This window comes from Mixophyes fleayi, chromosome 4 (genome assembly GCF_038048845.1).
Source record: "Mixophyes fleayi isolate aMixFle1 chromosome 4, aMixFle1.hap1, whole genome shotgun sequence".
NCBI lineage: Eukaryota > Metazoa > Chordata > Amphibia > Anura > Limnodynastidae > Mixophyes > Mixophyes fleayi.
This window is the reverse complement of record NC_134405.1, coordinates 178,863,029-178,890,636: the sequence shown is the minus strand read 5'-3', so window position 1 is coordinate 178,890,636 and position 27,608 is coordinate 178,863,029. Positions and strand designations below refer to the sequence as shown.

Genomic DNA, 27,608 nt, shown 5'->3' with positions numbered 1-27,608 from the left:
ACCAGTGTACAGCTACCAGTGTACAGCTACCAGTGTACAGCTACCAGTGTACAGCTACCAGTGTACAGCTACCAGTGTACAGCTACCAGTGTACAGCTACCAGTGTACAGCTACCAGTGCACAGCTACCAGTGCACAGCTCCCAGTGCACAGCTCCCAGTGCACAGCTCCCAGTGCACAGCTCCCAGTGCACAGCTCCCAGTGCACAGCTCCCAGTGATTGTTTAGACATAATTACTTTTTTAAAAGTTCAGTTTAAAATAGGGATGAGCGCACTCGGATTTCTGAAATCCGAGCCCACCCGAACGTTGCGGATCCGAGTCGGATCCGAGACAGATCCGGGTATTGGCGCCAAATTCAAAAGTGAAACTGAGGCTCTGACTCATAATCCCGTTGTCGGATCTCGCGATACTCGGATCCTATAAATTCCCCGCTAGTCGCCGCCATCTTCACTCGGGCATTGATCAGGGTAGAGGGAGGGTGTGTTAGGTGGTCCTCTGTGCTGTTTAGTTCTGTGCTGTTTAGTGCTGTGCTGTGCTGTGCTGTGCTGTGCTGTGCTGTGCTGTGCTGTGCTGTGCTGTGCTGTGCTGTGCTGTGCTGTGTTCTGCAGTATCAGTCCAGTGGTGCTGTGTGCTGTGCTCTGTCCTTCTGAGGTCAGTGGTGCTGCTGGGTCCTGTGCTGTGTCCTGTTCAGTCCAGTGGTGCTGTGTCCTGTGCTCTGTGCTTCTAAGGGCATAGTTATTTCCCCAATATTCCCCTGTGTTTAAAAAAATAAAAAAAAGTTTTTTTAAAAAATACCAAAAACTACTTTAATATTTTTTAATTACCACAAAATTTTCACAACCAATCCTGCAGTATAAGCCCATTGGTACTGCAATATTACCAAGTTCACACATTCAGCAGTAAAAGTCCAGTGGTACTGCAATATTACAAAGTTTACACATTCTGCAGTATCAGTCCAGTGGTGCTGTGTCCTGTGCTCTGTCCTGCTGAGTTCCGTAGTGCTGCTGGGTCCTGTGCCGTGTCCTGTTCAGTCCAGTGGTGCTGTGTCCTGTGCTCTGTGCTTCTAAGGGCATAGTTATTTCCCCATTATTCCCAAGTTTTTAAAAAATAAAAAAAAAGTAAAAAATAATAAAAAATTTAAAAAAAAAAAAATATATAATAATTATAACCAAATTTGCAAAACCAATCCAGCATTATAAGTCCATTGGTACTGCAATATTACCAAGTTCACACATTCTGCAGTGGTGCTGTGTCCTGTGCTCTGTCCTGCTGAGTTCCGTAGTGCTGCTGGGTCCTGTGCCGTGTCCTGTTCAGTCCAGTGGTGCTGTGTCCTGTGCTCTGTGCTTCTAAGGGCATAGTTATTTCCCCACTATTCCCAAGTTTTTTAAAAAGAAAAAAAAAAGAAAAAAAAAATAAAAAATTAAAAAAAATAAATAAATATAATAATTATAACCAAATTTGCAAAACCAATCCAGCATTATAAGTCCATTGGTACTGCAATATTACCAAGTTCACACATTCTGCAGTATCAGTCCAGTGGTGCTGTGTCCTGTGCTCTGTCCTGCTGAGTTCCGTAGTGCTGCTGGGTCCTGTGCCGTGTCCTGTTCAGTCCAGTGGTGCTGTGTCCTGTGCTCTGTGCTTCTAAGGGCATAGTTATTTCCCCACTATTCCCAAGTTTTTTAAAAAGAAAAAAAAAAGTAAAAAAAAATAAAAAATTAAAAAAAAAAAAAATATATAATAATTATAACCAAATTTGCAAAACCAATCCAGCAGTATAAGTCCATTGGTACTGCAATATTACCAAGTTCACACATTCTGCAGTATCTTGTGCTACATATAATGGAGACCAAAAATTTGGAGGATAAAGTAGGGAAAGATCAAGACCCACTTCCTCCTAATGCTGAAGCTGCTGCCACTAGTCATGACATAGACGATGAAATGCCATCAACGTCGTCTTCCAAGCCCGATGCCCAATCTCCTAGTACCGGGCATGTAAAATCCAAAAAGCCCAAGTTAAGAAAAAGTAGCAAAAAGAGAAACTTAAAATCATCTGAGGAGAAACGTAAAGTTGCCAATATGCCATTTACGACACGGAGTGGCAAGGAACGGCTTAGGCCCTGGCCCGTGTTCATGACTAGTGGTTCAGCTTCACCCACGGATCTTAGCCCTCCTCCTCCTCCCCCCCCTACAAAAAATTGAAGAGAGTTATGCTGTCAGCAACAAAACAGCAAACAACTCTGCCTTCTAAAGAGAAATTATCACAAATCCCCAAGGCGAGTCCAAGGGTGTTGGTGGTTGTCAAGCCTGACCTTCCCATCACTGTACGGGAAGAGGTGGCTCGGGAGGAGGCTATTGATGATGTAGCTGGTGCTGTGGAGGAACTTGATGATGAGGATGGTGATGTGGTTATTGTAAATGAGGCACCAGGGGGGGAAACAGCTGATGTCCATGGGATGAAAAAGCCCATCGTCATGCCTGGTCAGAAGACCAAAAAATGCACCTCTTCGGTCTGGAGTTATTTTTATCCAAATCCAGACAACCAATGTATGGCAATATGTAGCTTATGTAAAGCTCAAATAAGCAGGGGTAAGGATCTTGCCCACCTAGGAACATCCTCCCTTATACGTCACCTGAATAACCTTCATAGTTCAGTGGTTAGTTCAGGAACTGGGGCTAGGACCCTCATCGGTACAGGGACACCTAAATCCCGTGGTCCAGTTGGATACACACCAGCAACACCCTCCTCGTCAACTTCCTCCACAATCTCCATCAGATTCAGTCCTGCAGCCCAAGTCAGCAGCCAGACTGAGTCCTCCTCAATACGGGATTCATCCGAGGAATCCTGCAGCGGTACGCCTACTACTGCCACTGCTGCTGTTGCTGCTGTTAGTCGGTCATCTTCCCAGAGGGGAAGTCGTAAGACCGCTAAGTCTTTCACCAAACAATTGACCGTCCAACAGTCGTTTGCCATGACCACCAAATACGATAGTAGTCACCCTATTGCAAAGCGTATAACTGCGGCTGTAACTGCAATGTTGGTGTTAGACGTGCGCCCGGTGTCCGCCATCAGTGGAGTGGGATTTAGAGGGTTGATGGAGGTATTGTGTCCCCGGTACCAAATCCCCTCGAGATTCCACTTCACTAGGCAGGCGATACCAAAAATGTACAGAGAAGTACGATCAAGTGTCCTCAGTGCTCTTAAAAATGCGGTTGTACCCACTGTCCACTTAACCACGGACATGTGGACAAGTGGTTCTGGGCAAACGAAGGACTATATGACTGTGACAGCCCACTGGGTAGATGCATCCCCTTCCGCAGCAACAGCAACAGCTGCATCAGTAGCAGCATCTACAAAATGGCTGCTCATGCAAAGGCAGGCAACATTGTGCATTACAGGCTTTAATAAGAGGCACAACGCTGACAACATATTAGAGAAAATGAGGGAAATTATCTCCCAGTGGCTTACCCCACTTAGACTCTCATGGGGATTTGTGGTGTCAGACAATGCCAGTAACATTGTGCGGGCATTAAATATGGGCAATTTCCAGCACGTCCCATGTTTTGCCCACACCATTAATTTGGTGGTGCAGCATTACCTCAAGAGTGACAGGGGTGTGCAGGAGATGCTTGCGGTGGCCCGCAAAATTGCTGGACACTTTCGGCATTCAGCCAGTGCCTACCGCAGACTAGAGGCACATCAAAAAAGCTTGAACCTGCCCTGCCATCACCTCAAACAAGAGGTTGTGACGCGCTGGAACTCCACCCTCTATATGCTGCAGAGGATGGAGGAGCAGCAAAAGGCCATTCAGGCCTACACAGCCACCTACGACATAGGCAAAGGAGTGGGGATGCGCCTGAGTCAAGCGCAGTGGAGACTGATTTCCGTGTTGTGCAAGGTTCTGCAGCCATTTGAACTTGCCACACGAGAAGTCAGTTCCGACACTGCCAGCTTGAGTCAGGTCATTCCCCTGATCAGGCTGTTGCAGAAGCAGCTGGAGAAAGTGAGGGAGGAGCTGGTAAGCCATTGCGATTACAGCAAGCATGTAGCTCTTGTGGATGTAGCCCTTCGTACGCTTTGCCAGGATCCGAGGGTGGTCACTCTTTTAAAGTCAGAGGAATACATTCTGGCCACCGTGCTCGATCCTCGGTTTAAAGCGTATGTTGTGTCTCTGTTTCCGGCGGACACAAATCTACAGCGGTGCAAAGACCTGCTGGTCAGGAGATTGTCCTCTGAAGAGGACCGTGACATGCCAACAGCTCCACCCTCATTTTCTTCCACATCTATGGCTGCGAGGAAAAAGCTCAGTTTTCCCAAAAGAGGCACTGGCGGGGATGCTGATAACATCTGGTCCGGACTGAAGGACCTGCCAACCATTGCAGACATGTCTACTCTCGCTGCATTGGATGCTGTGACAATAGAAAAAATTGTGGATGATTACTTTGCTGACACCATCCAAGTAGACATGTCAGACAGTCCATATTGTTACTGGCAGGAAAAAAAGGCAGTTTGGAAGCCCCTGTACAAACTGGCTCTATTTTACCTGAGTTGTCCCCCCTCCAGTGTGTACTCGGAAAGAGTTTTTAGTGCAGCGGGGAACCTGGTCAGTGAGCGGCGAAGGAGGTTGCTTCCTCACAACGTTGAAAAAATGATGTTTATAAAAATGAATAATCAATTCCTCAATGAAGTACAGCACTGCCCTCCAGATACTACAGAGGGACCTGTGGTTGTGGAGTCCAGCGGGGACGAATTGATAATGTGTGATGAGGAGGAAGTACACACTGTAGGGGGAGAGGAATCAGAGGTTGAGGATGAGGACGACATCTTGCCTCAGTAGAGCCTGTTTAGTCTGTACAGGGAGAGATGAATAGCTTTTTTGGTGTGGGGGCCCAAACAAACCAATCATTTCAGTCAAAGTTGTTTGGTAGGCCCTGTCGCTGAAATGATTGGTTTGTTAAAGTGTGCATGTCCTATTTCAACAACAGACCTCTCAACTGCAGCTCATCCCTCCTCTGCGGGGATAATGTCTCCTGTGCTCTGACACGTCACTCTGTGTACTCTCAGCCTCAGGATCTGACACTACAGCTACCATGCCTCTTGTAGCAGCCCTCACTCCAGGGCCTCTTCCATGTGCAGTGTCCCCCTCTCTCTTGGGTTCACTATAGTGGCATGGAGTTCTCCCCCTCATCCAGGGCACACATTCCTTGCCCTGGCTCAGTCACCACGCTCAGACTTCCAGGCAATGCTGGGGGAGCCTGGGAGCTTCCACCCCAGGTCCCCAGCTACAACTCTCCTCTCCTGTGTCTTCTCTCTCTTTCTGACACTTTAAAGATCGTGCCTTTAAATGAAAAAGTCAGTCTTCATTGCACGACTATGTGCAAGTGCAACAGGGACATTTTTTTGGGTTTACAAAGTCAAACAATAACACTACGACCCTGTCTGTCTGGGGTCTGTCAATGACGAATTGTCTGGAGCATGTTTGGAGGAGGTATTGTGGCCCCGGTATCAAATTGGGTACCGGGGCCACCCCACTATGCAGTCCAGATACTTGTTTGGTGGAATTCCGACACGTGGAGGGTTTTTAAATTATATTGTGGCCTCGGTACCAAATTGTGTACCGGGGCCACCACACTACGCAGTCAAGATACTTGTTTGGTGGAATTCAGACCAGTTGAGGGTTTTATTATTATATTGTGTGGACCACTCTATCTATACCACACTACAACTCTATACCACTCTATTTCCTACTTTAATTCTATTTAATTCTATTTCCTACTTTAATTCTATTACTAATTAATTACCATAAAGAGGAACAAAAAAAACCAATTTTACCAAAAGTATAATATGACTTAGACTTACAAACACTACACTTTAAAGATCGTGCCTTTAAATGAAAAAGTCAGTCTTCATTGCACGACTATGTGCAACAGGGACATTTTTTTGGGTTTACAAAGTCAAACAATAACACTACGACCCTGTCTGTCTGGGGTCTGTCAATGACGAATTGTCTGGAGCATGTTTGGAGGAGGTATTGTGGCCCCGGTATCAAATTGGGTACCGGGGCCACCCCACTATGCAGTCCAGATACTTGTTTGGTGGAATTCCGACACGTGGAGGGTTTTTAAATTATATTGTGGCCTCGGTACCAAATTGTGTACCGGGGCCACCACACTACGCAGTCAAGATAGATAGATGCGTATCATAGATAAAGTACATTCAGTGGTGTGGGGCAAATTGAAAAATATTCCAAATGCACTGACATTATCAAAAACAAGAGGTTGTCACACGCTAAAACTCCAACATGTATATGATGGAGAGGATGGAGGAGCAGCCGTATGTGTAGTGTAATGCAGATCTGTTGAAGGTTTTTTATATATTTTATTGTGGTGCCCAGTGCCCACTCCTCTACGCAGTCCAGATACATTTATTGGTGCGAATCATAAAAGTTCAGGGTTTTTAATATATATTGTGGTGACCCACTCCTCTACGCAGTCCAGGTACATTTATTGGTGCGAATCATAAAAGTTCAGGGTTTTTAATATATATTGTGGTGACCCACTCCTCTACGCAGTCCAGGTACATTTATTGGTGCGAATCATAAAAGTTCAGGGTTTTTAATAGATATTGTGGTGACCCACTCCTCTACGCAGTCCAGATACATTTATTGGTGCGAATCATAAAAGTTCAGGGTTTTTAATATATATTGTGGTGACCCACTCCTCTACGCAGTCCAGGTACATTTATTGGTGCGAATCATAAAAGTTCAGGGTTTTTAATATATATTGTGGTGACCCACTCCTCTACGCAGTCCAGGTACATTTATTGGTGCGAATCATAAAAGTTCAGGGTTTTTAATAGATATTGTGGTGACCCACTCCTCTACGCAGTCCAGGTACATTTATTGGTGCGAATCATAAAAGTTCAGGGTTTTTAATATATATTGTGGTGACCCACTCCTCTACGCAGTCCAGGTACATTTATTGGTGCGATTCATAAAAGTTCAGGGTTTTTAATATATATTGTGGTGACCCACTCCTCTACGCAGTCCAGGTACATTTATTGGTGCGAATCATAAAAGTTCAGGGTTTTTAATAGATATTGTGGTGACCCACTCCTCTACGCAGTCCAGGTACAATTATTGGTGCGAATCATAAAAGTTCAGGGTTTTTAAGATATTGTGGTGACCCACTCCTCTACGCAGTCCAGGTACAATTATTGGTGCGAATCATAAAAGTTCAGGGTTTTTAAGATATTGTGGTGACCCACTCCTCTATGCAGTCCAGGTACAATTATTGGTGCGAATCATAAAAGTTCAGGGTTTTTAAGATATTGTGGTGACCCACTCCTCTACGCAGTCCAGGTACAATTATTGGTGCGAATCATAAAAGTTCAGGGTTTTTAATATATTGTGGTGACCCACTCCTCTACGCAGTCCAGGTACAATTATTGGTGCGAATCATAAAAGTTCAGGGTTTTTAATATATATTGTGGTGACCCACTCCTCTACGCAGTCCAGAAAGATACCTTGTTGCCATGTTTTGGACTAATAACTATATTGTGAGGTGTTCACAATACACTGTAAATTAGTGGAAATGCTTGTTATTGAATGTTATTGAGGTTAATAATAGCCTAGGAGTGAAAATAAGCCCAAAAACTTGATTTTTAAACTTTTTATGTTTTTTTCAAAAAAAATCCGAATCCAATACCTTAAATCCGAACCGAGACCTTTCGTCAAGTGTTTTGCGAGACAAATCCGAACCTCAAAAATAACGAAAATCCGGATCCAAAACACAAAACACGAGACCTCAAAAGTCGCCGGTGCACATCCCTAGTTTAAAAGCTGTTTTCAGATATTTTTCTGCAGCTGCCCCCATGTTTGTGGGTAAGTGCTTAGGTTTATGGACCAAGATGGCAGAATCTTTCAAGGAGAGGAGTTGGGCAGTTCGGGGGTGTTGCTTGCAAAGTGTGAATTAGGCACATGAGTGTACATAGTTTTATGGTAAATGTGAAAAACACAGATTTAATTTTGGTGGCTGGGAGTCTTTACATTAGCTGTCACTTGTGTATAGGGACGGCTTACTTGCTTTATGGAAATGATGACCCCTCAAAAGGACTTTAATTCTCTCTGATCAGAGTTGCAGGAGAGGTGCAACCTCATCCCTATACTTCAATTGGACACATTTTTACACCTTCCAGTTGCAATTTTTTGAAAAAAAACAACGCTTTTTTGGGTGAATTTTAAGCTTTGTAATTTTATTAATTAATTTATCAATTGTATAAATGCTTCAAACGTTCAAGTGTGACATTATGAAGATTGTTTGAATGACCCCCTTAATCTCATGATTTAACAACAAAAAGAAAAAACAGCCTTTATTTTGGTTTTAAGTTTTTTTTTGTTTTTTTTTCATGGAGCTTGCACAGGATTTCCCTGATACAGTCTTCACAGAGCCCTATCAGTGCAGGTTTCCCATTCACAGGAGAAATAATTATACCACCTGTGGATCTATTACAATGTGTCAGTCAGTAATGACTACACCTGTGCTCCAGCAAGGAGATATGGAAAACACGTACTGTTAGGGCATCCTGAGGACTGGAGTTGGGAAAACCTGCACTAGTGGGTCATTTAACATTGTATGTTCTTGCACAACATTTTTAATTATCAGTGTTTCTATGTTTGCAATTAAATATATTTTAAATGAAGTTGTTTTGCCATTTTTTTTAGATTACAATATAGCGATAACTTACGGAGTCTTCTCTTCACAGTTGTGTTCATAGTGTCTTAAAGCGTCATTCATTAGGAAGTCATATATAAGGGAAATTTGTAACGCACCAGTGACATTATTTATAAGACAATAAAATATACTGCCTGCTTTATTTCTTCCTTACCTTGCGGTGAAAAATTTCAGCCGTATCGACACAGTTCCTCATCGGTATCTCTTCTCTGTTGGCCCTTTTCAGATGCTCAAGAAAGATTAATTGTGCTCGGGCCAGTGATACAAATCATTGGTTATGGAGTCCTGCAGGTGTCTGCATGAAGGTTGCAAGTGCCAGCCCAAATAATATGAGTGTTAATGCACTTGGTGACGTGAGTAGTTTCCCTTCTTGCTCTTGTGTGTGTATATATATGTTCTGAAATGTTTTGTTTTTTCTATTTCTCCTATCAGATTGTCTTGAAAGGCACAATACTGGCTTCTTTTGATCTTAAATTTCAGCAACATAAAAGTGTAAACATAGATTGTGCTTTGACTTGAATGCTAATTGTAACCAATAGACGTTTCATCATTAAGGTGTTTTTTTGTTTTGTTTTTTTTTGTCTTTTTTGTGTTATATAAGGTAGGGTACATCATTTAGGAGAATGTTAGAAACAACTATTTATGGATGAAAAGTCCATTCTGTACAACAGACAGTAATTATTTTTTCTGGTACAGGTTATGTTAATAGTGGAGCCATCAATAACATTACTGAAAGAAGACAATCTGATGTGTAACTTTGGAGGAAACATCCAGGAGGCCAGATTGGAAAATGACGGGACCATTTTTTGCTCTCACCCTGTGAAAGTTGAACTCACTGAGAGTGGAAAAGGTGAAAACAAAAAATGAAATAATTTTCATTGCAAGCAATAAGCAAGTGTTTGTTTTGTTTTTTTAAAAATGCATTTTTTTTATTAATTTCTCTTAAATACCTTTTTATTTTCTTACAGATTATGTTAATGTCGATCTTGTCCTATACTTTCCAAACTCAACACCTGTGGGGTTTGCTAATTATTCCTATCAGTTCTACAATTGTGCAGAATCTATGAATCTCTTACAAAACTTGCCGTAAGTAATTTTCCTATAATTGGCTTGCGGCCACTTTGTTTCCTTTTTAAGACATTACTAAACTTGAACATATCTTTGTTTCCAGGTGCACAGCTTGTGTAACTACTGAGTGGGAATGTCGATGGAACATAGCCAGCCACAAGTGTGTTGACTTCTCTCCAGATAATGAAGCAGTCACCATCAGCACGGTAAGATCTTAACATTCAAAAGGTTAATGTTAATCATGGATTGTGAAACTGTGTAACGTTTGAGGTACTGATCAATACCATACTTGCCAACTTTTAAAACCTGTCCTCCGGGATATCTTGGAGGACAGTGTGATCAATACCTCTGTAAAGGAAATTAAGCATCTTTATCATACTGTTTTTAAAGTTAATGAATCTGACCTAATGTGCAGAATTTTATTCGTTTATCTCTAAAAAAGTACATGACAAGGTGCATATAAAGAAATAGTTTGTCAATATTCAGTGTAAGGTTTCCATCCAAGAGGAAGCGTTTGTTTCTATGTTAATCTTGAAAGGCATTGCAGTCAGCATTTGTGATCGGAAGAATGTCCTCTTACCTGTGAATATTAAGCCAGTGGCAGAACTACCATTGGTGCGGCAGGTACAGTGCTCTGGGGCCCATGGAGATAATTGGGCCCGCTGCATGGCAGATGCAGAGGGTCTGAGTTCCCTCCTGCACACACAGCGCACTAGTTCCGCCTCTGCATTACGCTCATTCATTTTTTGCTGTTAAGTGATGAGATTAGTGTTCAAGGCCCTGAACGTTTTTGTAGCCTTTCTTACATCTTCTTAAGTTTAACTTTTTCTGAAAGGTGTAACATGCATGCTTACAATGCTATAGAATATGCATTTAAAAGATGAACAGTAAATAAATGTATGTTATATAACATATAGAACTGTAATGCATGCTAAATTACCATGCACACAATCTTTAAATTAAGTCTTGGATAAATCCTTCCATGCTTTTTGTACAAAAACAATGACTCAATTTTCTGAATGGCTCAATTCAGCTTAAAAAGTAAAATGTCATGTATGTCCAAATTATTGTATTGCCGGCGGTAGGTGACAAATTTGACCCTGGATACATTAATCAATGTCATCTTATTTACCCCTATTGTTTATATCTTTTTTGTAGTGCATAAAATATATATTTCATTTTTATTTGTTCTGTATATTTATATTATTCTCCACTGGAAGAGGTCCAGAACTATCATTATTTAGTCACTTAGCTCTTCACTTTCCCCAAATAATCTGTGCCCACCAGGTACAGGCTCATACAAGCAAAATGTTTCCATTGCATCTTTTAAACTTCAGTAGAAGGGGACTTGCCATCCGAGCCACTTGTCCTAAACTCCTTGCTGTTTCTGCTGCATGGTGTGAGCATTATTGAGTCAGCATTGGGGTTGTCTATCATTTTGTGCTTCTCTATGTCTGCTGGGATTGGTGGACAATGACCCAGTGATCGCAGCTTGAACTCTGCTGATGCCAGGAAAGTGGTATTGCTCAAATGGAAAAACCTATGTATAAATTAATGCATCTCTCGTAAGGTTGTCCACTCAAGTTTGATTAAGTGTGGAATCATGCCCCGTCAAACGGCGAAAATTTTGTATAATAGACAGTTTACCTTTTAGAAATGTTTGCGTAATGATATCTTTTAGATGGTTTATGTGTCTCATAACCACAGCCTTTAATCCCTGCTCACCCTTCCTCTATATTCCTTCTGTGTGTGTGGTTCACTTGTGCTATAAAAAAAATATATAATCAATGTGTTACAATGTGGGCTGTTGGCTTGGGATAGAACAGATAATCAATGGGTGGTTTTAAGCTTACCAATGACGCAGAGCTGTGGGGTATTGCTTGCGAATACAGGGACCTTTCAAGCTGCCTCGGATTACCCCATTATGGCACACTGGTCATGGGACAAAAGCTATATTGCATACACCTCCCTTGTCCCTTTTACAATGATTCAGTGTTTATTATATTACATTTTATCTTGCTTTTCAGGAAGAAAACTGTCCACAGTTCTTCCAGCCAGAACCGTTATTTATCCCAATGGAGCAAGAGATGACAATAACATTTAATGGAAAGAATCTTGAACATTTCAAGGTACTTTGTTGTTCTTTTGTGTATTTTATAACTTATTGTGTTCAGAGTAATATATTTCATCCTGTTTTGTAAAGAAAAGGGGATAACCCATTTGAGAAGAGTGTGTTTCCTGCAGAGTTAAGACCTGCAAATTTGTGGGAGAGGGGAGCTAGCTGAAAAATAAAAAATATTATAAACTTATTTTTGGTTCACGTCATATTTACAAATGTAGTTAAAATACTATATGATGACCCTTCATGGGTTCAAAGAAGGCAAAACATTATTTTGCAGCTTTGTATAAAATAAAGAGCGAGGTTAATAAAGGAATTCTAATAATTTCTTTCCTCTTTGCATTTCAAAAAAATAGCTACTTAGGATAAGTAATGCTTACATTACAACTTGCACTAGTGGAGTAGTTTAGTATAGGAGTATTTAACCTGTGGTGTCAAATCAAAACAATGGGTCCCTATGCAGTTTATCAAGAGTTTCTATCAGCCTCTCTTTCAAACAGAATGTGTACCTCTAAAGTGCTAATAAAATAATTATCACTAATATTTAAACATATTTCTTACATCTCCGTAATTTCTTAATGATTCTGTTTAATGAAAAATAATTACTTGCAGACATCCGTAAAGAATTTACAGAGAAATGTTAAACATTTCATATTAAATTGTGTGTTTCAAAGCTGACTTGCTGAGTTAAAATGTGTCTCGAGTGGGCGAAGGTTAAGAACCCCTGGATTAGCTATTCCATTGAAATGAAATCCAAATTATTCAAACAATATTTAAGTGTACTCTTTTTTTTTTTTTTTTTTTTTTTTTTTTTGCACAGATGCAGAAAAAATCATTTATTGCTGGTAACGAGAAGCTCAATTACAAGAAAACTGTATCTGAAGAAGATGGGACATACTCACTCTCACTCCCAGCGGTATGTTATAGTGCTGTGTATTTACCCTAAGCAGTGTGAGACTTGTCATACGTGATTAGATGTCATTTTGTTATGTTAAGTTCACATGGTTTCATTGAATCCTTCCATACATTAATCATCTGGTTTACAAAAAAACTGGTTTTCCACCTCTGTATATGTTCTTGACAATGCTCTGTTCAACCAAAATTCCTAGCAAAAGGATCTTTTTCTAGTTTGACTACTGAAGTGGGTGGCTAATTTGGGCAAGTGCTGGCAGTTCCGTCCGAGTGGCTGGATGATATCCTAGAGGCCAGTAAGAATGGTTGGAAGATGACTGCATGCAAATCTTCTGATCTGGATTTACAGGGATTTTGTTTGGATCATTATCTTTCATTATACTTATTGATGGAGTATGCTGTGGTTTCACAGAGTGGGGACCAGTTTAAGAATAACACAGTTTTGTAAAACATTTGGTTATTGAGATATAATGTTTTAATGTGTGAGATACAGTGCATTTAGGAGTGTGTTGCACAAGTTGAGAACTACTTACTGGGCTTGCACAATCCATCTGTTAAAGTATATGTAGTACATTAATGAGACACACAAACACTTGTGTGACATAAGTCGTTTGGATACATTTTTAAATCTGCACATACAGTGCAGATACCAGTAAAGAAAAACATGGCTATTATGAATACTGTGCTATCTTAATGTATCTTAATAGATGTTAGGATTTCAATTGTATTATGTGTTGGCCTACTTTGATAACTCCAGACTGATAACTCAGACCTGTTTATGGCTGATGTTGTGCATTGTAATTTATTTTTATTTTTTTCATTTTATTTTAGTTCTCAATACAAGATAAAGAAATTGTTCCTCTGGATCTTTATGTTAAAGTGGAGGAAAAGAAGATTGACAGCAAACTGAATGGTATTTTCATGATGGCTGTATTTTATCTTTATACTTTTCAAATCTGTAGAGGGCAGATCATTTAGAGTATTGCAAATATTTAGAGAACCCTCTTCTTTTTTTTTTCCATATATGTCTGTAGGGTGAAGGAACAGAAAAAAAGTACAACATTCAGTAAGAGTACACATTATACCTTAAAGCATCATGTCATACAACACAGAATTATTCAGGGGATGAAGCTATGATACACACAGGAGGAAAGATTTGGGATGGAGGAGTAAGGGAGTAAGGAATGTTGGTAAAGAGGTGAAGGCGAAGAGAAAAAAAAAAGGGGGGGGGGGGAACATGCTGAGCTCTTAAGGCACACTTACACTAGTATGTATGAGACAAGGGGAATCTCAAGGATCAAAAAAAATCAGTCCAAAAATGATTGGGGCAATCATGGGTTATGCAGAATATATGTTCCAGTTCATGCAACTGCCAAAGATTGTTAATTAGAGTTAGGATTGTGGGGAGGGATCTGGATTTTTTCAATTCTGGACATTCAGGCATCTAGCTGCAGTGACAATATGGCCAGCGAGTTTCCAGCTCAAGCTAGGGATTCCAGGTGGTAGACGGTAAAAGGATGGATTTGTGTAATCCCACCATATCTCAATAAGATTCTATATGCTGTATCTGGTTTTATCCCATTGTCACTGTATGCTGCTTCTGGTGGCATATCCATTGTTGCTTGGCTAACTGTATGTTGTTTGCTGTATCATAAACTCTCTACTCCAGTGTTCTCCCAGAAAATTTTGCCAGCCGGGTTGCATTAAGAAGTAGCCGGGTGGGGGCAGTTGTAATACTTTGCAATAATAAAGAAGATGTTGGAGGTGATTTCCCACATCTGCCAGGACTGGTGGTTAGTGGTCTAACACACACTGCCAGCTGTAGTGCTCACATAGTGCCTGTTATGATAGGAGAAGCAATGTTTTTTTTTTCTTTTTAAAAGGACTTTGTTGGGCTCCAAGAGCCGGATGGTAAGCAAAAACAGCCAGATGGAGCACCCAGGAAATAGGTGCAGGAAAGAACACTGTACTTTATTTGATACTTTACTTTTATACCTCTTTCTTCAGTCTGTTTGCTCAGCATTCCGACAGTTGTTGATTTTACTCCACTGTCTCGCTCACCACCTCACTCCATTTTGCTGCCTTCCCCCTCCTCGTTTTTCTATTGCATCCTTGCGACCTGTCGCTCCTTCACCCAGCACCCCTGTACTGTCTAATCCTCTTACATAGTCTCCTCTTTACTCCTTCTTCCCCCACCCCCTCCATTTCTCTCCCCTTGTTTCCTTTCCACATACTAAGACTCTTTGCTCATGTCCTATACCCTGCCATACTCTGCGTTCTAGGCCCAACATACCCTTGCACACCTGTAACCCTGAGAATCTCATTCACATTTCCCCACTTTCCACTCTCCCCTTCTCCTGTGCCCTTTGGAGCACCAGATCCATCTGCAATAAACTGCCCGTTGTTCACAACCTCTTTATATCTAAATCTCTTAACCTCCTTACAATCACCGAAACCTGGCTCTCCTCCTCCGACACCGCAGCTCTATCCTATGGGGCCTTTCCTTTACTTGTACTGTCAAGATTGGCAATTTGCCCTGTGGCATCGAGGACATCCTCCTTTCCTCCACTTGCACCTTCCATGTCATCTCCTGAGCCTTCCCTTGCGTTCTCCTTTTGAGGTCCACTCCATCTATATTTTACACTATCCATCTTCGTGTTCCTGTCATTTACTTCCCCGATGGTCCCACCTCCCAATTCCTTGATAACCTTGTGGCCTGGCTCCCCCTCTTCCTCTCACCTGACCACACCTCCATCATTTTGGGTGACTTTAATGTCCCCATCGATAACCTCTCTGACTGGGCTCCATCAAACTTGCTCTCTCCTCATCTTTTGGCCTTTCACAATGTACCTCATCCCCCATCCATTGTGTCTTAGCCACTTCCTTGAACTTGTCTTCTCCCACCTTTGCTCTGCTTCTGACCTCTCCATATCTCCTTTCCCTCTCTGACCATCATCTCCATTCCTTTACCCTCAGCTCACCTCCTATTCCCCTTCTCTCACCTAAACTCGCTCTCTGTGTAACCTTGACACCCTCTATACTACCATCTTTTCCTCCTCCCTTAAAACTCTTCTCTCCCCCTTAACCGCCATGACCCGTTCCCACCTGGCTACTTCCCTTTACAACTCCCTCTCTTCTGCCCTTGATGATTCCTATTCCAACGCCTCTGTTTTCCCACCCAACCCTGGAAATCTAAGCTCACCCACTTCGTCAAAAATTTTTCACACACTGCTGAACGCCACTGGAGTAAATTTTTCCCTGGCAGATTTTTTTCAAGTTAATTCTCTCCTTCTACAGCTCTGCCTTCTCCCTAGCCAAACAATCATTCTTCAAATCTCTCATATTCGCTTAGTCAACTAAACCCCGTCACCTCTTCACAACTTTTCCCTCCTTACTTTCCCCTCTCCCCCTTCCACCCTCCTTCACTTCCACTGACTTGGTCACCTTCTTCACCTCCAAAATACAATCCATCAGAAACAAAATCTCCTCCTGCCACTTCCCTCTCCTTCATCCCCCATATCCAATCCTGCCGCTTTCATCTCCACAATATAGCTCATATCCGACCATTCCTGTACTCTATACTTTGATCATTTACGGCCTCAGCTAATGCAACCTTCTCCTAACTAGCGTCCCCTGCTCCCGTCTCTCTCCTCTTCAGTCCTTAATCAATGCTGCAGTGAGACTAATCTTAATCTCTCTCGCCAATCTAATCCTGCCTCCCCTCTCTGTAAAGCACTCCACTGGCTCTTGCTCTGCTATAGAATCCTCTTCAAGCTTCTCTCCTTCACCTACAAAGCCCTCACTAACACCATAGCTCCTTACTTTTTCATCCTCCTCTCCATTCATACTCCCTTTTGCCCTCTACGGTCAGTCAATGACCGCCACCTCACCTCTCCGCTGGTTATCACGTATGTTATCATTTACACCTGACCCTCTTTTTTCCTCCTCCCCTCATTTAACCAGCCATTTTTCTGCTCTCCATTCAGAATATTTGTCCCCTCACCTCCTTCCCTTCCATTATTGACTCTGGTCCTGCTAGTTGCACCCACACTCCTGGGTCCAGACCCATCCTACTTTAGTTCACTCACCACCTCTCTTCCTTCCTCTTTCTGTCTCTCAAGCCTTTATTCATTCATACCTCTCTGCCTGGTCTCTGTTTTTTGTACTTCCCTGGATGCCATGTACTGTTTTTTCCTATGCTCTATGGCGGTGCAGACCCTTTTGTGGCGGCATATAAATAAAAGATAATAATAAATGAGTGACCTTATCATTAAGTTATGACACTTCACATCAAAAGGGCTCAATTTTAGGGCAGCTCGTGAGACATAGTGCCCTCAGTAATTGCAGTTCAGCCAGCAAAGGTCTAAAGATGAGTGATTGCTCTTTATCTGCAAAGGGAGCAAATACCAGCTAAAGAGAAGCTTATAGGAATTTTCTTTGATCTGGGTGCATTTGGAGGATTTGGCAAACTCTTCACGAATACAAGACCAATCCTTAGGTTTGAGAGACCCGCCCATTTCCACCTCCAATCGGAACTCATGAGGGTCTTTAAATGGTAAGTCACGCTGTAACAACAGTGAGTAAAAGGTGGAAATGAGGCCTCTAGAGGAAGATCTACGAAAACAAAATGTTTCTCACGGTGAAGGATGATAGGAGGCACACTGATTGAGCTGACAATTATAGAGATTGCGGTTCTGAAGGTATTTGTAAAAGGAGGCATTTGGAAGGAGGAGGAGATTGCGGAGCTCAGGGAACTCTGGGGAAAAGTCAGAAGGAACCTGAAGTTGTGTCCAGTCAGAGAGGGCCCTGCAGTCAAGACCTAGATGAAAGGACTGGTTGTGCCACACTGGAAACATTGTCATTGAATTGTCTATTAGTTTGAATGCATGGACACAATATTTCCAGATAGAGAGTGAAAAACGAATCGTGGGGAGCAAATCTTTGGGTTTCAGCCAGAACAGGGCATAGGGTGATAGCATATCTAATAAATCTACTTCTACATCGACCCAAAACAGAGTATGTGGATTGGCATGTGAGAGAACGGCTTGGTGTATAGCCAAATAGTATTTATGTAGGCAGAGGAGACCAAGGCTCCCATGGATGCCTCCCAGACCATATAAAGCAGGAAATACTTGATTGAATGTCTCTGAGTGGCGGAAGGGATCTAGAGTGGCATTGTGTGGAACAAGTAGAGCAAGCTGGGGAGCAAGTTCATTTTGACAGCTGCGACCCTGCCAACCAAGGAAATAAAACGAGAGTTTCAGGTGTTTAGGTCATGTTTTAAAGTAGCAATCAAGGAGAGGAAATTAGCCATAAATAATTTCTTGGAATATTTAGTTACGTGGATAGCCAAATAGTTAATTTTTTTAGAGCTGCCAATTAAACTTGGATGTGGATTGTAAATCTTGCTGAATATCATACATGAGGGTTTGTAAGCGTGAGGAAGACAACAATCTGCGTAAAAAGGAAGCTTGTGGGCTCAAGGACCAGCTGGGATACCTGAAATATTCCACTTTTTAAGCACAGAGGCCGTAGGATTAAATATAAAGAGGCAATACTCTTGAGGAAGGGGCACAAAAATCCCGTCCGAAAGCTTCTTTTTTTTTTTCCTTCATTGGGGCCACAATAATTATTTTATTTATTTTTTTCATTAGCAGCTTAGGTTGTCAATGGTTTGCTTGTTCAAGGATAAACCCCACTTGATCCAGGTGAACTAGTGAGGGTATGACCAGACCAAGTCTATTAGCTAAAAGTTTGGCAAGTAATTTAAGAGCCACGTTTAAGAGGGAGATGTGCCTGTAACTTGTACATAGATTTGTCTCTTTCCCTCTTAAGGGATCACTCTGATGGTGGCCTGTTGAATTTCTTTCCCAGGAAAGTGGATTTAAATCAATCTAGTAGCATGGAAAAAGGGGCTGGTAACATTTCCTTATAATAAATCCTTGTGAAACCATCAGTGCCAGGAGCAGAAGCGTTTTCGAGGGTTTTGACCGTTTGCTTAAGGTCCTCGGTTGATACTTCCGCATTAAGGGAGGCTAACTGAGCTTTGGTGAAAGAGGGAAGGCAACAAGGAATTGTTTAATTTCTTTGTGGAGATCCTTGGGGTGCTGGGCCGGGTTAAAGAAAATCATGTAATTTAGTAATAGTTACGGGAACAGTCCGCTTTCTTTGGGGATCATAGATTTTGTTATCGGATGAGTCTTTTGGATCAAAGGCATTGGGTTAATAGAGTGTCAGCCTTGTCAGCAGAGTGGTCAGTCCAGGTTACAGGAGTAATAGAGGAATTTGGAAAGGGGGGCACTTATCGATGAGCACAGTGTCTATATGTGAGTGTTATTAGGGCAGAGAAGTGTGTAAAAGTTTGTGAATGCGAGTTTAAGACTCACCAGGAATCGTATAGATTATGTAGCTTGCGAGATTCTTTAGAGTGTCAAGAGTGTAGGGTATGAAGGTGATCACTTCAATTTCACATTGAGTATGGTGTTAAAATCACCACCTAGAAGGCTGCTTAGTGAGACAACGTTTTGGTGAGGAACGTATGTCTGCCTTGAACGCCCAGGAGTCTAAAGTGAAGGCAACAGAGTGTAAAACTAGAGCATGGCCATTTTAATTTACCAGAGTGGTCAATATGAAATATTCAAACAAAATGTAAGAGGTGAAGGTTATCTCTAAACTATCAAAATATACCTGTTGTGATATTCCAATTCAGTCTTTCTACAAGACAGTGTTGGGTCATTTAAGAAGCCCAAATAGTCCAGATGCATTACTCCTGCCTATGCTTCTGCCAAAGCGCAAGATGGCAGTGTTTGCAGAGGGGCAAATGTTTGTATGGGCTTAGTGAAGGAGTTGTGGGGGCTTGAGGACATTCCTTGCAAAGCATGGAGTAGGTGGAGTGAGATCTTTGTGTGGAGTGACATTATTAAAAATGACATCAAGGGGTGAAGAGGGTGGGTTTTAGGATATGTCTTTACTATGTGAGGGGGCACAGAATAATTTTACCTCTGCAAAATGACTTTAATTTTGTATCGGTTTAAAGCTTGCGGTCTCTATACTTTTAATGGGACCCATTTTCACCTTCATGTTGCTCTTCAACAAATAAAACATTTCCAGAAGAATCTTGAACAATAAAGTAAAAAGCATCACACAAAAAATAGTCCAGATAGCAACTTGCTCACAATTTATTTAAGCCGTAAATGTGACTAAAGTGAGCAATATTATAGAGGGAAATCTAAAAAAGATTATTTCATTAACGGGGTGGTTCTAAAGTGGTAGGCAGTTCGGTTTTAATGACTTATTTAAGTTCGGCACAGTGCACCTCTACAGTTTTCCACCTCCCCACACACCTAGAAGCACTTCTAGGTATTCCTTGGTGGACCATCAAGGCACATCTATGCAAAATAAATTGCCAGTTTGTTGTGCACATCCTAATGAGGCCCAGTTTGTGTTAACAAAATTTAATATATATATTTTTTTCTTTTATGTTAAGACTTCACAGGATTACATTAAATGTCAATTTAAAAAAAAAAAATCCTTAATTTTTTATTTCTGTGTGTAGTAAACACACAGATGTTGTTCTCAAAACTACAAATACCCATTTACAATTTTGTCAATGAATCTGCATAAATTTGCACTTAATCCCGCAATTTTATTTTATTCCTAGTAAATCTGTACAACTGCTTTTATGGAAGAAGTGACTGCAGCTTGTGCCTGGCAGCTGATCCAACATACCAGTGTGTCTGGTGTAACAACAAATGTGTTTATAAGAATATGTGTGATATTCCACCTGCAACAGAGTGCCCTGCTCCTATCATCACAGATGTAAGAACTCTATTTACTTGTCATTCCATCATTCTTCGTTCCTTTTTCCAGGATCATCACACCTACCCCTAGCCCAGACTTCCCTGTAGGTTAACAGAGGTTTCTCCCTATCCGCCTATTACAATTTGTCCAGGAAGCAAGGCCTGGACAACTCTGTATTATTAATTTGTCTGTGTCGTTCTAGCTTATTTTACTACAAGACAATTACTATACTTACTTTGTAGCTGCAAACCAATGCTGAGAGCTACTTCCTAAGCATATCTGTGTATGTCTTAATCCTTAAGTAAAGTACACATATTTGGTAGTTGGGAAAACTCGATGGATACACTTCAAGATGAATTTCTAGGATTGCTCAAAGTACGTAAAAGCTGTAGTGAGAACCTGACAGTAATCAAAAAAACAAACAAAAAAACTGCAACATTTACAGTTTAGTTTATTCTTTGTGAAAGTCTGATTATTTTTTTTTATTTTATGCTTTTCTCCCTATCCACTGTCCATAAAGTTATAATCAATGTGCTTCCAAAAGAAGACACCTGTATGTCTTTTGGAGGAAAAATATCTTCTATTCCAAAAAAATTAGTTATTAAAAGCAAAGCTGTAAAAACAAATACAAAATAGTGTAGACAAGGAGTAAACAACTATTTCAGTTTGAAGGGGGTTAAGGAGGCTATTTGTATATGCTACCTCTTTGACGCCCCTATCATATTTTCGATCCTTTACGGGCCTGGCTACAACCTAAATAATGTCACATCCCGCCTGCTAGTTATGTGACACATGCCGTGTCACAAAGCCATACCCTCAAGCGTTTGCATTGTGATGTATCACAAGTAAGATTCATAGGAGGCTCTGGAGGAAAATTGTCATCCATGATTTACATTAAGTGGTGAAGTGTAAATTTAAAAGTGCTGGTAACTACATTCAGAAAACTTAACATCAGTACACAGTATTTATCAAGCTATATGTGGTATAGTTTGATTTATGGTTGCAAATTGTCTAGTGGGTCAGTGAAGGTATAAGTAGAGATAAAGTAAATAGATCTTATTAAAGATTTGTACATCCAATATTTATATTGAATTTACAATGGCAATATCTCATGTGCGTACAAAGCTCAGGTACCTTTTGTCATAAAACCCTTTCTTAGAAAATTTGGGAGTAGGTTGAGTAAAGTAATAGGACTTGTTCCTGCATTCAGTTTGTCTATTTAAATATGTCCTGTTTTTTTTTTTGTCTTTAGTTTATGCCAAAATCTGCACCATTAAATGGAGGTATACTGCTGACTATAATGGGATCTAATTTGGGAATAAAGCCTAGTGATGTGGAAGACATTAAAGTTGCAGGCGAGCAATGTATATTCCAGCCAGCAAAGTATTCTGTTTCTACCAGGTAACTATTTCTGCTATGTTGCTGATCTAAGTAATAAGAATAATTATATGTAACTAACATCATTGTTTTCTTGCATCCCTCATGCACACACACCAGTGAGGAGTTACTTGAGTTATTGTTGCTCAACTAAGTTAAGGGTCTTGATAGAACAAACCATCACTCTGACCCTCCAGGGTACATATGAGGAACTGTGTATGTTGCCCACAATTCCCAAGATAGACTGAGCCATGGACATCACAGAGTACTATAGGGCAGATTCAAGCAATGTAGAGCTAGAGCCTCGTGTGATGAGACTCTGGTGATGTTAGGATCACCAGAGTGCGAGGCCCTGGTGACACTTTGCAGTTAATTGAATTCCCCCCCCCCCCCCTAAATGTTTAATAAGTTTATACAACACGGTAACTGTGATCAGACTATGACTGTCACAAGTTTGAAGCACATTAGAGCACCAGCTATCCCAAATCATAATCCGCAAGGTTCCGAAAACCAGAAAGGAATAAAAACTAATTGCTGCTGTTTGATAATGCCACGCAGCATGCATTTCCTCTTACACTGTGAGAAGCACGGTTAATGAATTTGGGAAATGCCTGGCTGCACTGGAGAAAGTTGAGGGATAATTTTTAATTTTAATCTAGAAAATTTTAGGCTTGATTCTCCAAATGTGCTTGTTTTTTTTTTTTCTGTTTGTTTTAAAACGATATTTCAGTTTAGAACAGATCTTTGTCAATAGATTACTAGTGCATTTCCTCCATCAACTTTGTTCCAAAATATACGTTTCATGGCAAGAGACGCTGCAAAGGCACCCATGGAATTCCTGGACCCATGAAAGTGTCATTGTTACTGCTGCTTACCTCCCAATATTTAAAAAACGCAGAATATGTACAAACCTGTCAAAACATTGGTTAGATCTGTTCCACCCACAATACCAGACCCACTTTTCTGTAGGTTATGGACTCTTCTGGGTCGAAAGGACATTACAGTCAGTCTGGACTATTGAACTGTGAGTCCTTTGCTTCTGGATGACTATTCATCTAAGAATTGGCAAACAGAATTGTCTGGAAGAATCTGCCTCTGAAACAATGCTTTATGGTGATCTGTACAATGTCCTCTAGTGCGGAATGTTAGGAAATGACTACATGACATCTCAAAGCACCAGACATGAAGAAACATTAAACTGGCTGCTATATATACCGTGTGTGTTTTTGTTATGTATGCATTTTTCATTATCTTCAATTAATGTGGGCCAAAAATGTAGTCTGGTAAGTGTTAAGTATTAATACATGTATATTTGTTAGTTTTAAAAGTTGTATAATTATCAATTCACTCTGCAAATGTGCTTCATGCTACTTATACATGTATACCATATTCCATCATGATAAAAATTATCTCTTGTTAAGGTTTAAAAAGACCATCTCAAACAGAAATTAAGAATAGCAAGTGCTGTCGCTTCTCATTTTAAACAAAAAATGTGAATTAACAGAATAATAGAGTCCAGAATTCTTGTTTTACTGCTGCATAGAAACAAGCTGGAGAGTCCCCTTTCTCCAATAAATTAAACATGGAGAACAAAGTAGGCCATTGCAAAAAAAAAAAAAAAAGATGTGGATACTTTTCACAGGGAGTACCGTATTTTAGTGTTATTAGCTAGCCATAGTTACCTGATAATCATGATCCAACACCGACTACTACAGGCTCTGTACGTCTCACGGGTCCCAAGTATAAGCTGGCATGCTTACATCATGTGGTGGAGTTTCTGAATTTCAGCTCCCCTGACACCTTTTTCTTGTTATAATGTGTGATTGTGTGGTAGCGTTTATAAGATTGAGGTATAAAGCTGCGGAAGAGGAAATGCTCTGATTATAACAAATTACAGACAGGACTTTGCAGAGCCTTTACCGGTTGCATTCAGTGCTGGATCGTGGTTATAGGTAGATACTGGTGTTCTCCATTATAATATCATACTCTAAAGGGCAGTGGTATACTGTAAAAATACATTTCAGTTTGGTTATCCCTTTAAAAGCACAGTGCTAGTGTACTCTTATTATTGTGAAATGGCACGCTTTTATTCTGACACCAAGTATATATCAAGCGCCTAATCAGATTCATGTTCTGCTGTCCATATTAATCAAACCACGGGAGGGGGGGAATGTGAGTGGAAAACAAACTCCCTGGCAAAATAAGAACAGAAAGCAAGATGAACTGAAGTATATACACATAATACATACCTGTTCATACAGTTTGTATAAAGTCGCCTCAGTAGTAGAGCTTTGCTGCAATAATTTGTGCTATTTTCTCTATAGGGCTTGGAAAGCAGTAATGATCCCATATATCTTGGCTAGATCTCTGTAAATGTCGGGTGCTCTGTGTGGAGCTGCTGTCTGGTGCTTTTGATATGGGTTGTATTGCTTATGTGCCATCCTTTGATGTAGCTAAATCATTATAGCAGTAGTTCATGGGCTTTCCTTTGTAGCAGCAGTCGTAGGTCACAAGAAGAGAGGTGTTAAAGAAGGATCAGAATAATTTAGTATATATCCAGGAATGGATGTGCACACATCTTGATTTCTGCTGGGAATAACTTTACAGCATTTCAGAGTGTGAGACACTACACAGATCTGGATTCTAACACCTCTAAAAGTGGAAAGTGCCGTCTCTCGCTGGTAGAGTTGTGTGTGGTTAATGAGCTAGTTGTAATAAATAAGGTGTTTCAAGGCTGTGCTGTAAAATGATTTCCTCATTGCCATATTTAGCATTGTATAGTATTTATCTTGAGTGGTCCAGATTAGTGTGACAGTGAGTGTAGTGGGCACATTCCATGGGCATTTATACAACTTTTCCATATGCATATGTTGTTCAAGTATGTACATTTAATATAAAAATAAAAAAATGTTTCAATTATAATTATTCTCCAAAAGATCATCATTGTCAAATTTGACACTCTTATTTAGTTTTTTTATGCAGAGTTTCTATGCTAGCAATGAAAATTAACACTTCCAGATTATGTCTTTTGTTTATATTGTGTTAAAACATTTCCCTTACATTGGTCTCTGCGCTCGTGTGCATTGTATGTAGACAGATGTACTGTATATGTGTGTGAATGTACATATTATACACAAATTCTTACTTAGACCAGACAAATATTTTTCTCCGCTGTGAATTGGTGTAGTGACTTTCTGTATCTACCCGTAGGGTTGTGTGCGAAGTTGGACGTGCTTCTAAAGGTCAAGCAGGGGAACCAGGGAAAGTTGAAATAACAATAAAAAACAAGTATGGAGAATCGCCAGACAGCCATTCTTTTACGTACCAGGTAAATGAAGGATTTTTTTATTCACTTTCCTCATGTTAGCTGCCTACATGATCATACTGTCTGATTTTAATTTTTACCCCATAACTTGGTGACCTCACAAGTTCGTGTTTTGGGAACTGCGGACAAATAGTGCTGTAAAAGTGCTGTTTCTATATTGTTTGTACACATGTGTGCACTCCCTCACTTTTCACCATTGTGAATGTCACAGCTGGAAACCATATTTTTGTGGTTTTGATCCTTCCAACCAGAGCAGCAGGTATGCACACACAGGCTTGTGATTTTGTCTATTCTAAACCCACATATTATTGACTGTAGTTTAACATTTTTAGTTTGAATCTTTTTCTGTCTAATATACTGTCCAAAGTTTTTTTTGTTTTTTTTTTAATGGATACACTTGCTATGTCTGCTCTTTATGAAGGTATTCATCTATTGGATAACACTGATTAAACCCCCAGAATATTTTCTCATTCTCTCTTCTATTTTTGTAGCTCATGTTATATGGAACAAATCTACCAATAGTCACTTTTATTTTAATTTTTTTTTTGTACAATTTAAGTGAACGCTATAAATATGTGGAAATTGTTGTGATCATGAGAAGCAAATTATTGTGGGATAATTAAAGGTTATTCTAACTCTCCGTTTCTAATTTATTAATCTTCAGTGCAATCAAGTAGTGCTGTTTAACCCTTTGAAATGATTTTGCAGCCAGCTCATCGTAGCGTGCCCCCCACAACATTACCACAGTGTTTTTACTGCATCAACTAATTTTTTTTTTTCATTTGAATTTAACATTTGTGATAATAGGCGAACTACTGTCAGATGGGAATATTTTGTAAAGGAATTGTATTCTAAAATTTAAGCAGATGAAAGTTCCTTTTTCTGATTTTTTTTTTTTTTTTAAATAATGCTGATGAAAACGGCACCTAAGAATGCCACAGGACTTGATCTGTGATGATCAAGATTCAGCTGCCGTAACACTTCCCAAGTTCCTATCATAACTAGAGGCAATGCAAATGAGACTGTGCGTTGCAGACTGATGCTGACACCACTACAGAGGCTTCTTGCGATCAGAGCTCTGTGCTTCCTTTGTGTCAGAGGGTACTGTCAGCTTCAGATGGGGGTACCAACAAGCTGTCTACTTCTCTTGGCTCCCTTCCTAGTACATACAGGAAGTGTGGAATTTCTGATGCAGTCTGGCACAGTAGCTTCAGATCAAAGCTGACATCTGCCCTTTTGGGATTGCTCAAACCTTCTGTTTTGCTCTTCTTTCATTTAAAGGATCTGAATCAGGTTGAATAGTAACTTTTTTTCTAAAAGTTCTTAACAGAACATATAATTGGTTCAGAAGAACAGGGGGGATATTGTGGTAGTTTGAGGTACTTGTTCCACTTTTAATAGTTACGAAATCATTGGATTATCCTTTTAGCATATTAACTAGTTTTCAGAATACACCACATTACTATACATAAGGGTTTTATAAAACATTATTGTGACTTGACATGTGAGCTTAAATATTGAGTTGTCTCCTTCTATACATGTTTTTTGCCTACAAGCCACATGTGACTTTAGTGGCTCGATCCAAGTGTTTTAAAATACACATCGATCGTTTTGCAATAATCCACTATAGAATATTTCAATAGAATGAAAACACATAAGGAGCATGTTGAACCATGCTGTAATATAGTCAAACTTGTACCATGAATGTGTAAGGTGGGACTTCAGGCTGCCACCCCAGACTCTGGTTACTGTATAATCCATTACTGCTTGAGTAGCCTGTAAATATTGTTCTCCCATCACCAGGTCAGATTATGTACTCGTGTAGTTTATTAGAATCTATACTTAAAGAAATTGTGGCTTTATTTTCACTTTCAGGAACCGGATCCTACATCTTTGAAACCAACTGAAGGTGTGCTTGCTGGGGGAACATACATAACGATCACTGGAAGTAATTTAGAAACTGGATGCAAAAGTGATGTCCGTGCTTCTCTTGATGACAACAGCTGTGAAGTGTATGTCTTATTTAAAAGGAAAATCTGTTATGCTCTTTTTTTGTCAGTTTGCACAATCTGTACCTGATCATAATTTGTTCTGACCAAAGTAGCAGTCAATTGAAGTTTGTAGATTGATACAGCAGGGAGCCTGGGTCATGTGGTCCAGGAATAATGTATAATGCAATCAATAGCCAAATTAAGTGGGTCATAGTCTTGCAAAGAGTCCCAGAATCTTGAATGGAACTTGCAAATTAATCAGTAGGGAAGGGAATTCTCTAAGTGC

The 27,608-nt window shown here is 40.4% G+C and overlaps 1 protein-coding gene across 3 annotated transcripts in view; it reads left to right on the top strand.

Moving 5' to 3' along the window:
• Positions 1-27,608, top strand: part of PLXNB2 (plexin B2) — a 146,288-nt gene that overhangs the window by 95,873 nt on the left and 22,807 nt on the right. For all 3 annotated transcript variants that reach the window (XM_075208916.1, XM_075208915.1, XM_075208917.1), the window contains 11 exons: positions 8,957-9,083; positions 9,427-9,580; positions 9,699-9,816; positions 9,902-10,004; positions 11,826-11,927; positions 12,738-12,833; positions 13,661-13,742; positions 20,490-20,647; positions 21,882-22,030; positions 25,217-25,334; positions 27,207-27,343. In XM_075208916.1, the coding sequence (XP_075065017.1) occupies positions 8,957-9,083; positions 9,427-9,580; positions 9,699-9,816; positions 9,902-10,004; positions 11,826-11,927; positions 12,738-12,833; positions 13,661-13,742; positions 20,490-20,647; positions 21,882-22,030; positions 25,217-25,334; positions 27,207-27,343 (1,344 nt within the window). The remainder of the gene's footprint in view (positions 1-8,956; positions 9,084-9,426; positions 9,581-9,698; positions 9,817-9,901; positions 10,005-11,825; positions 11,928-12,737; positions 12,834-13,660; positions 13,743-20,489; positions 20,648-21,881; positions 22,031-25,216; positions 25,335-27,206; positions 27,344-27,608) is intronic.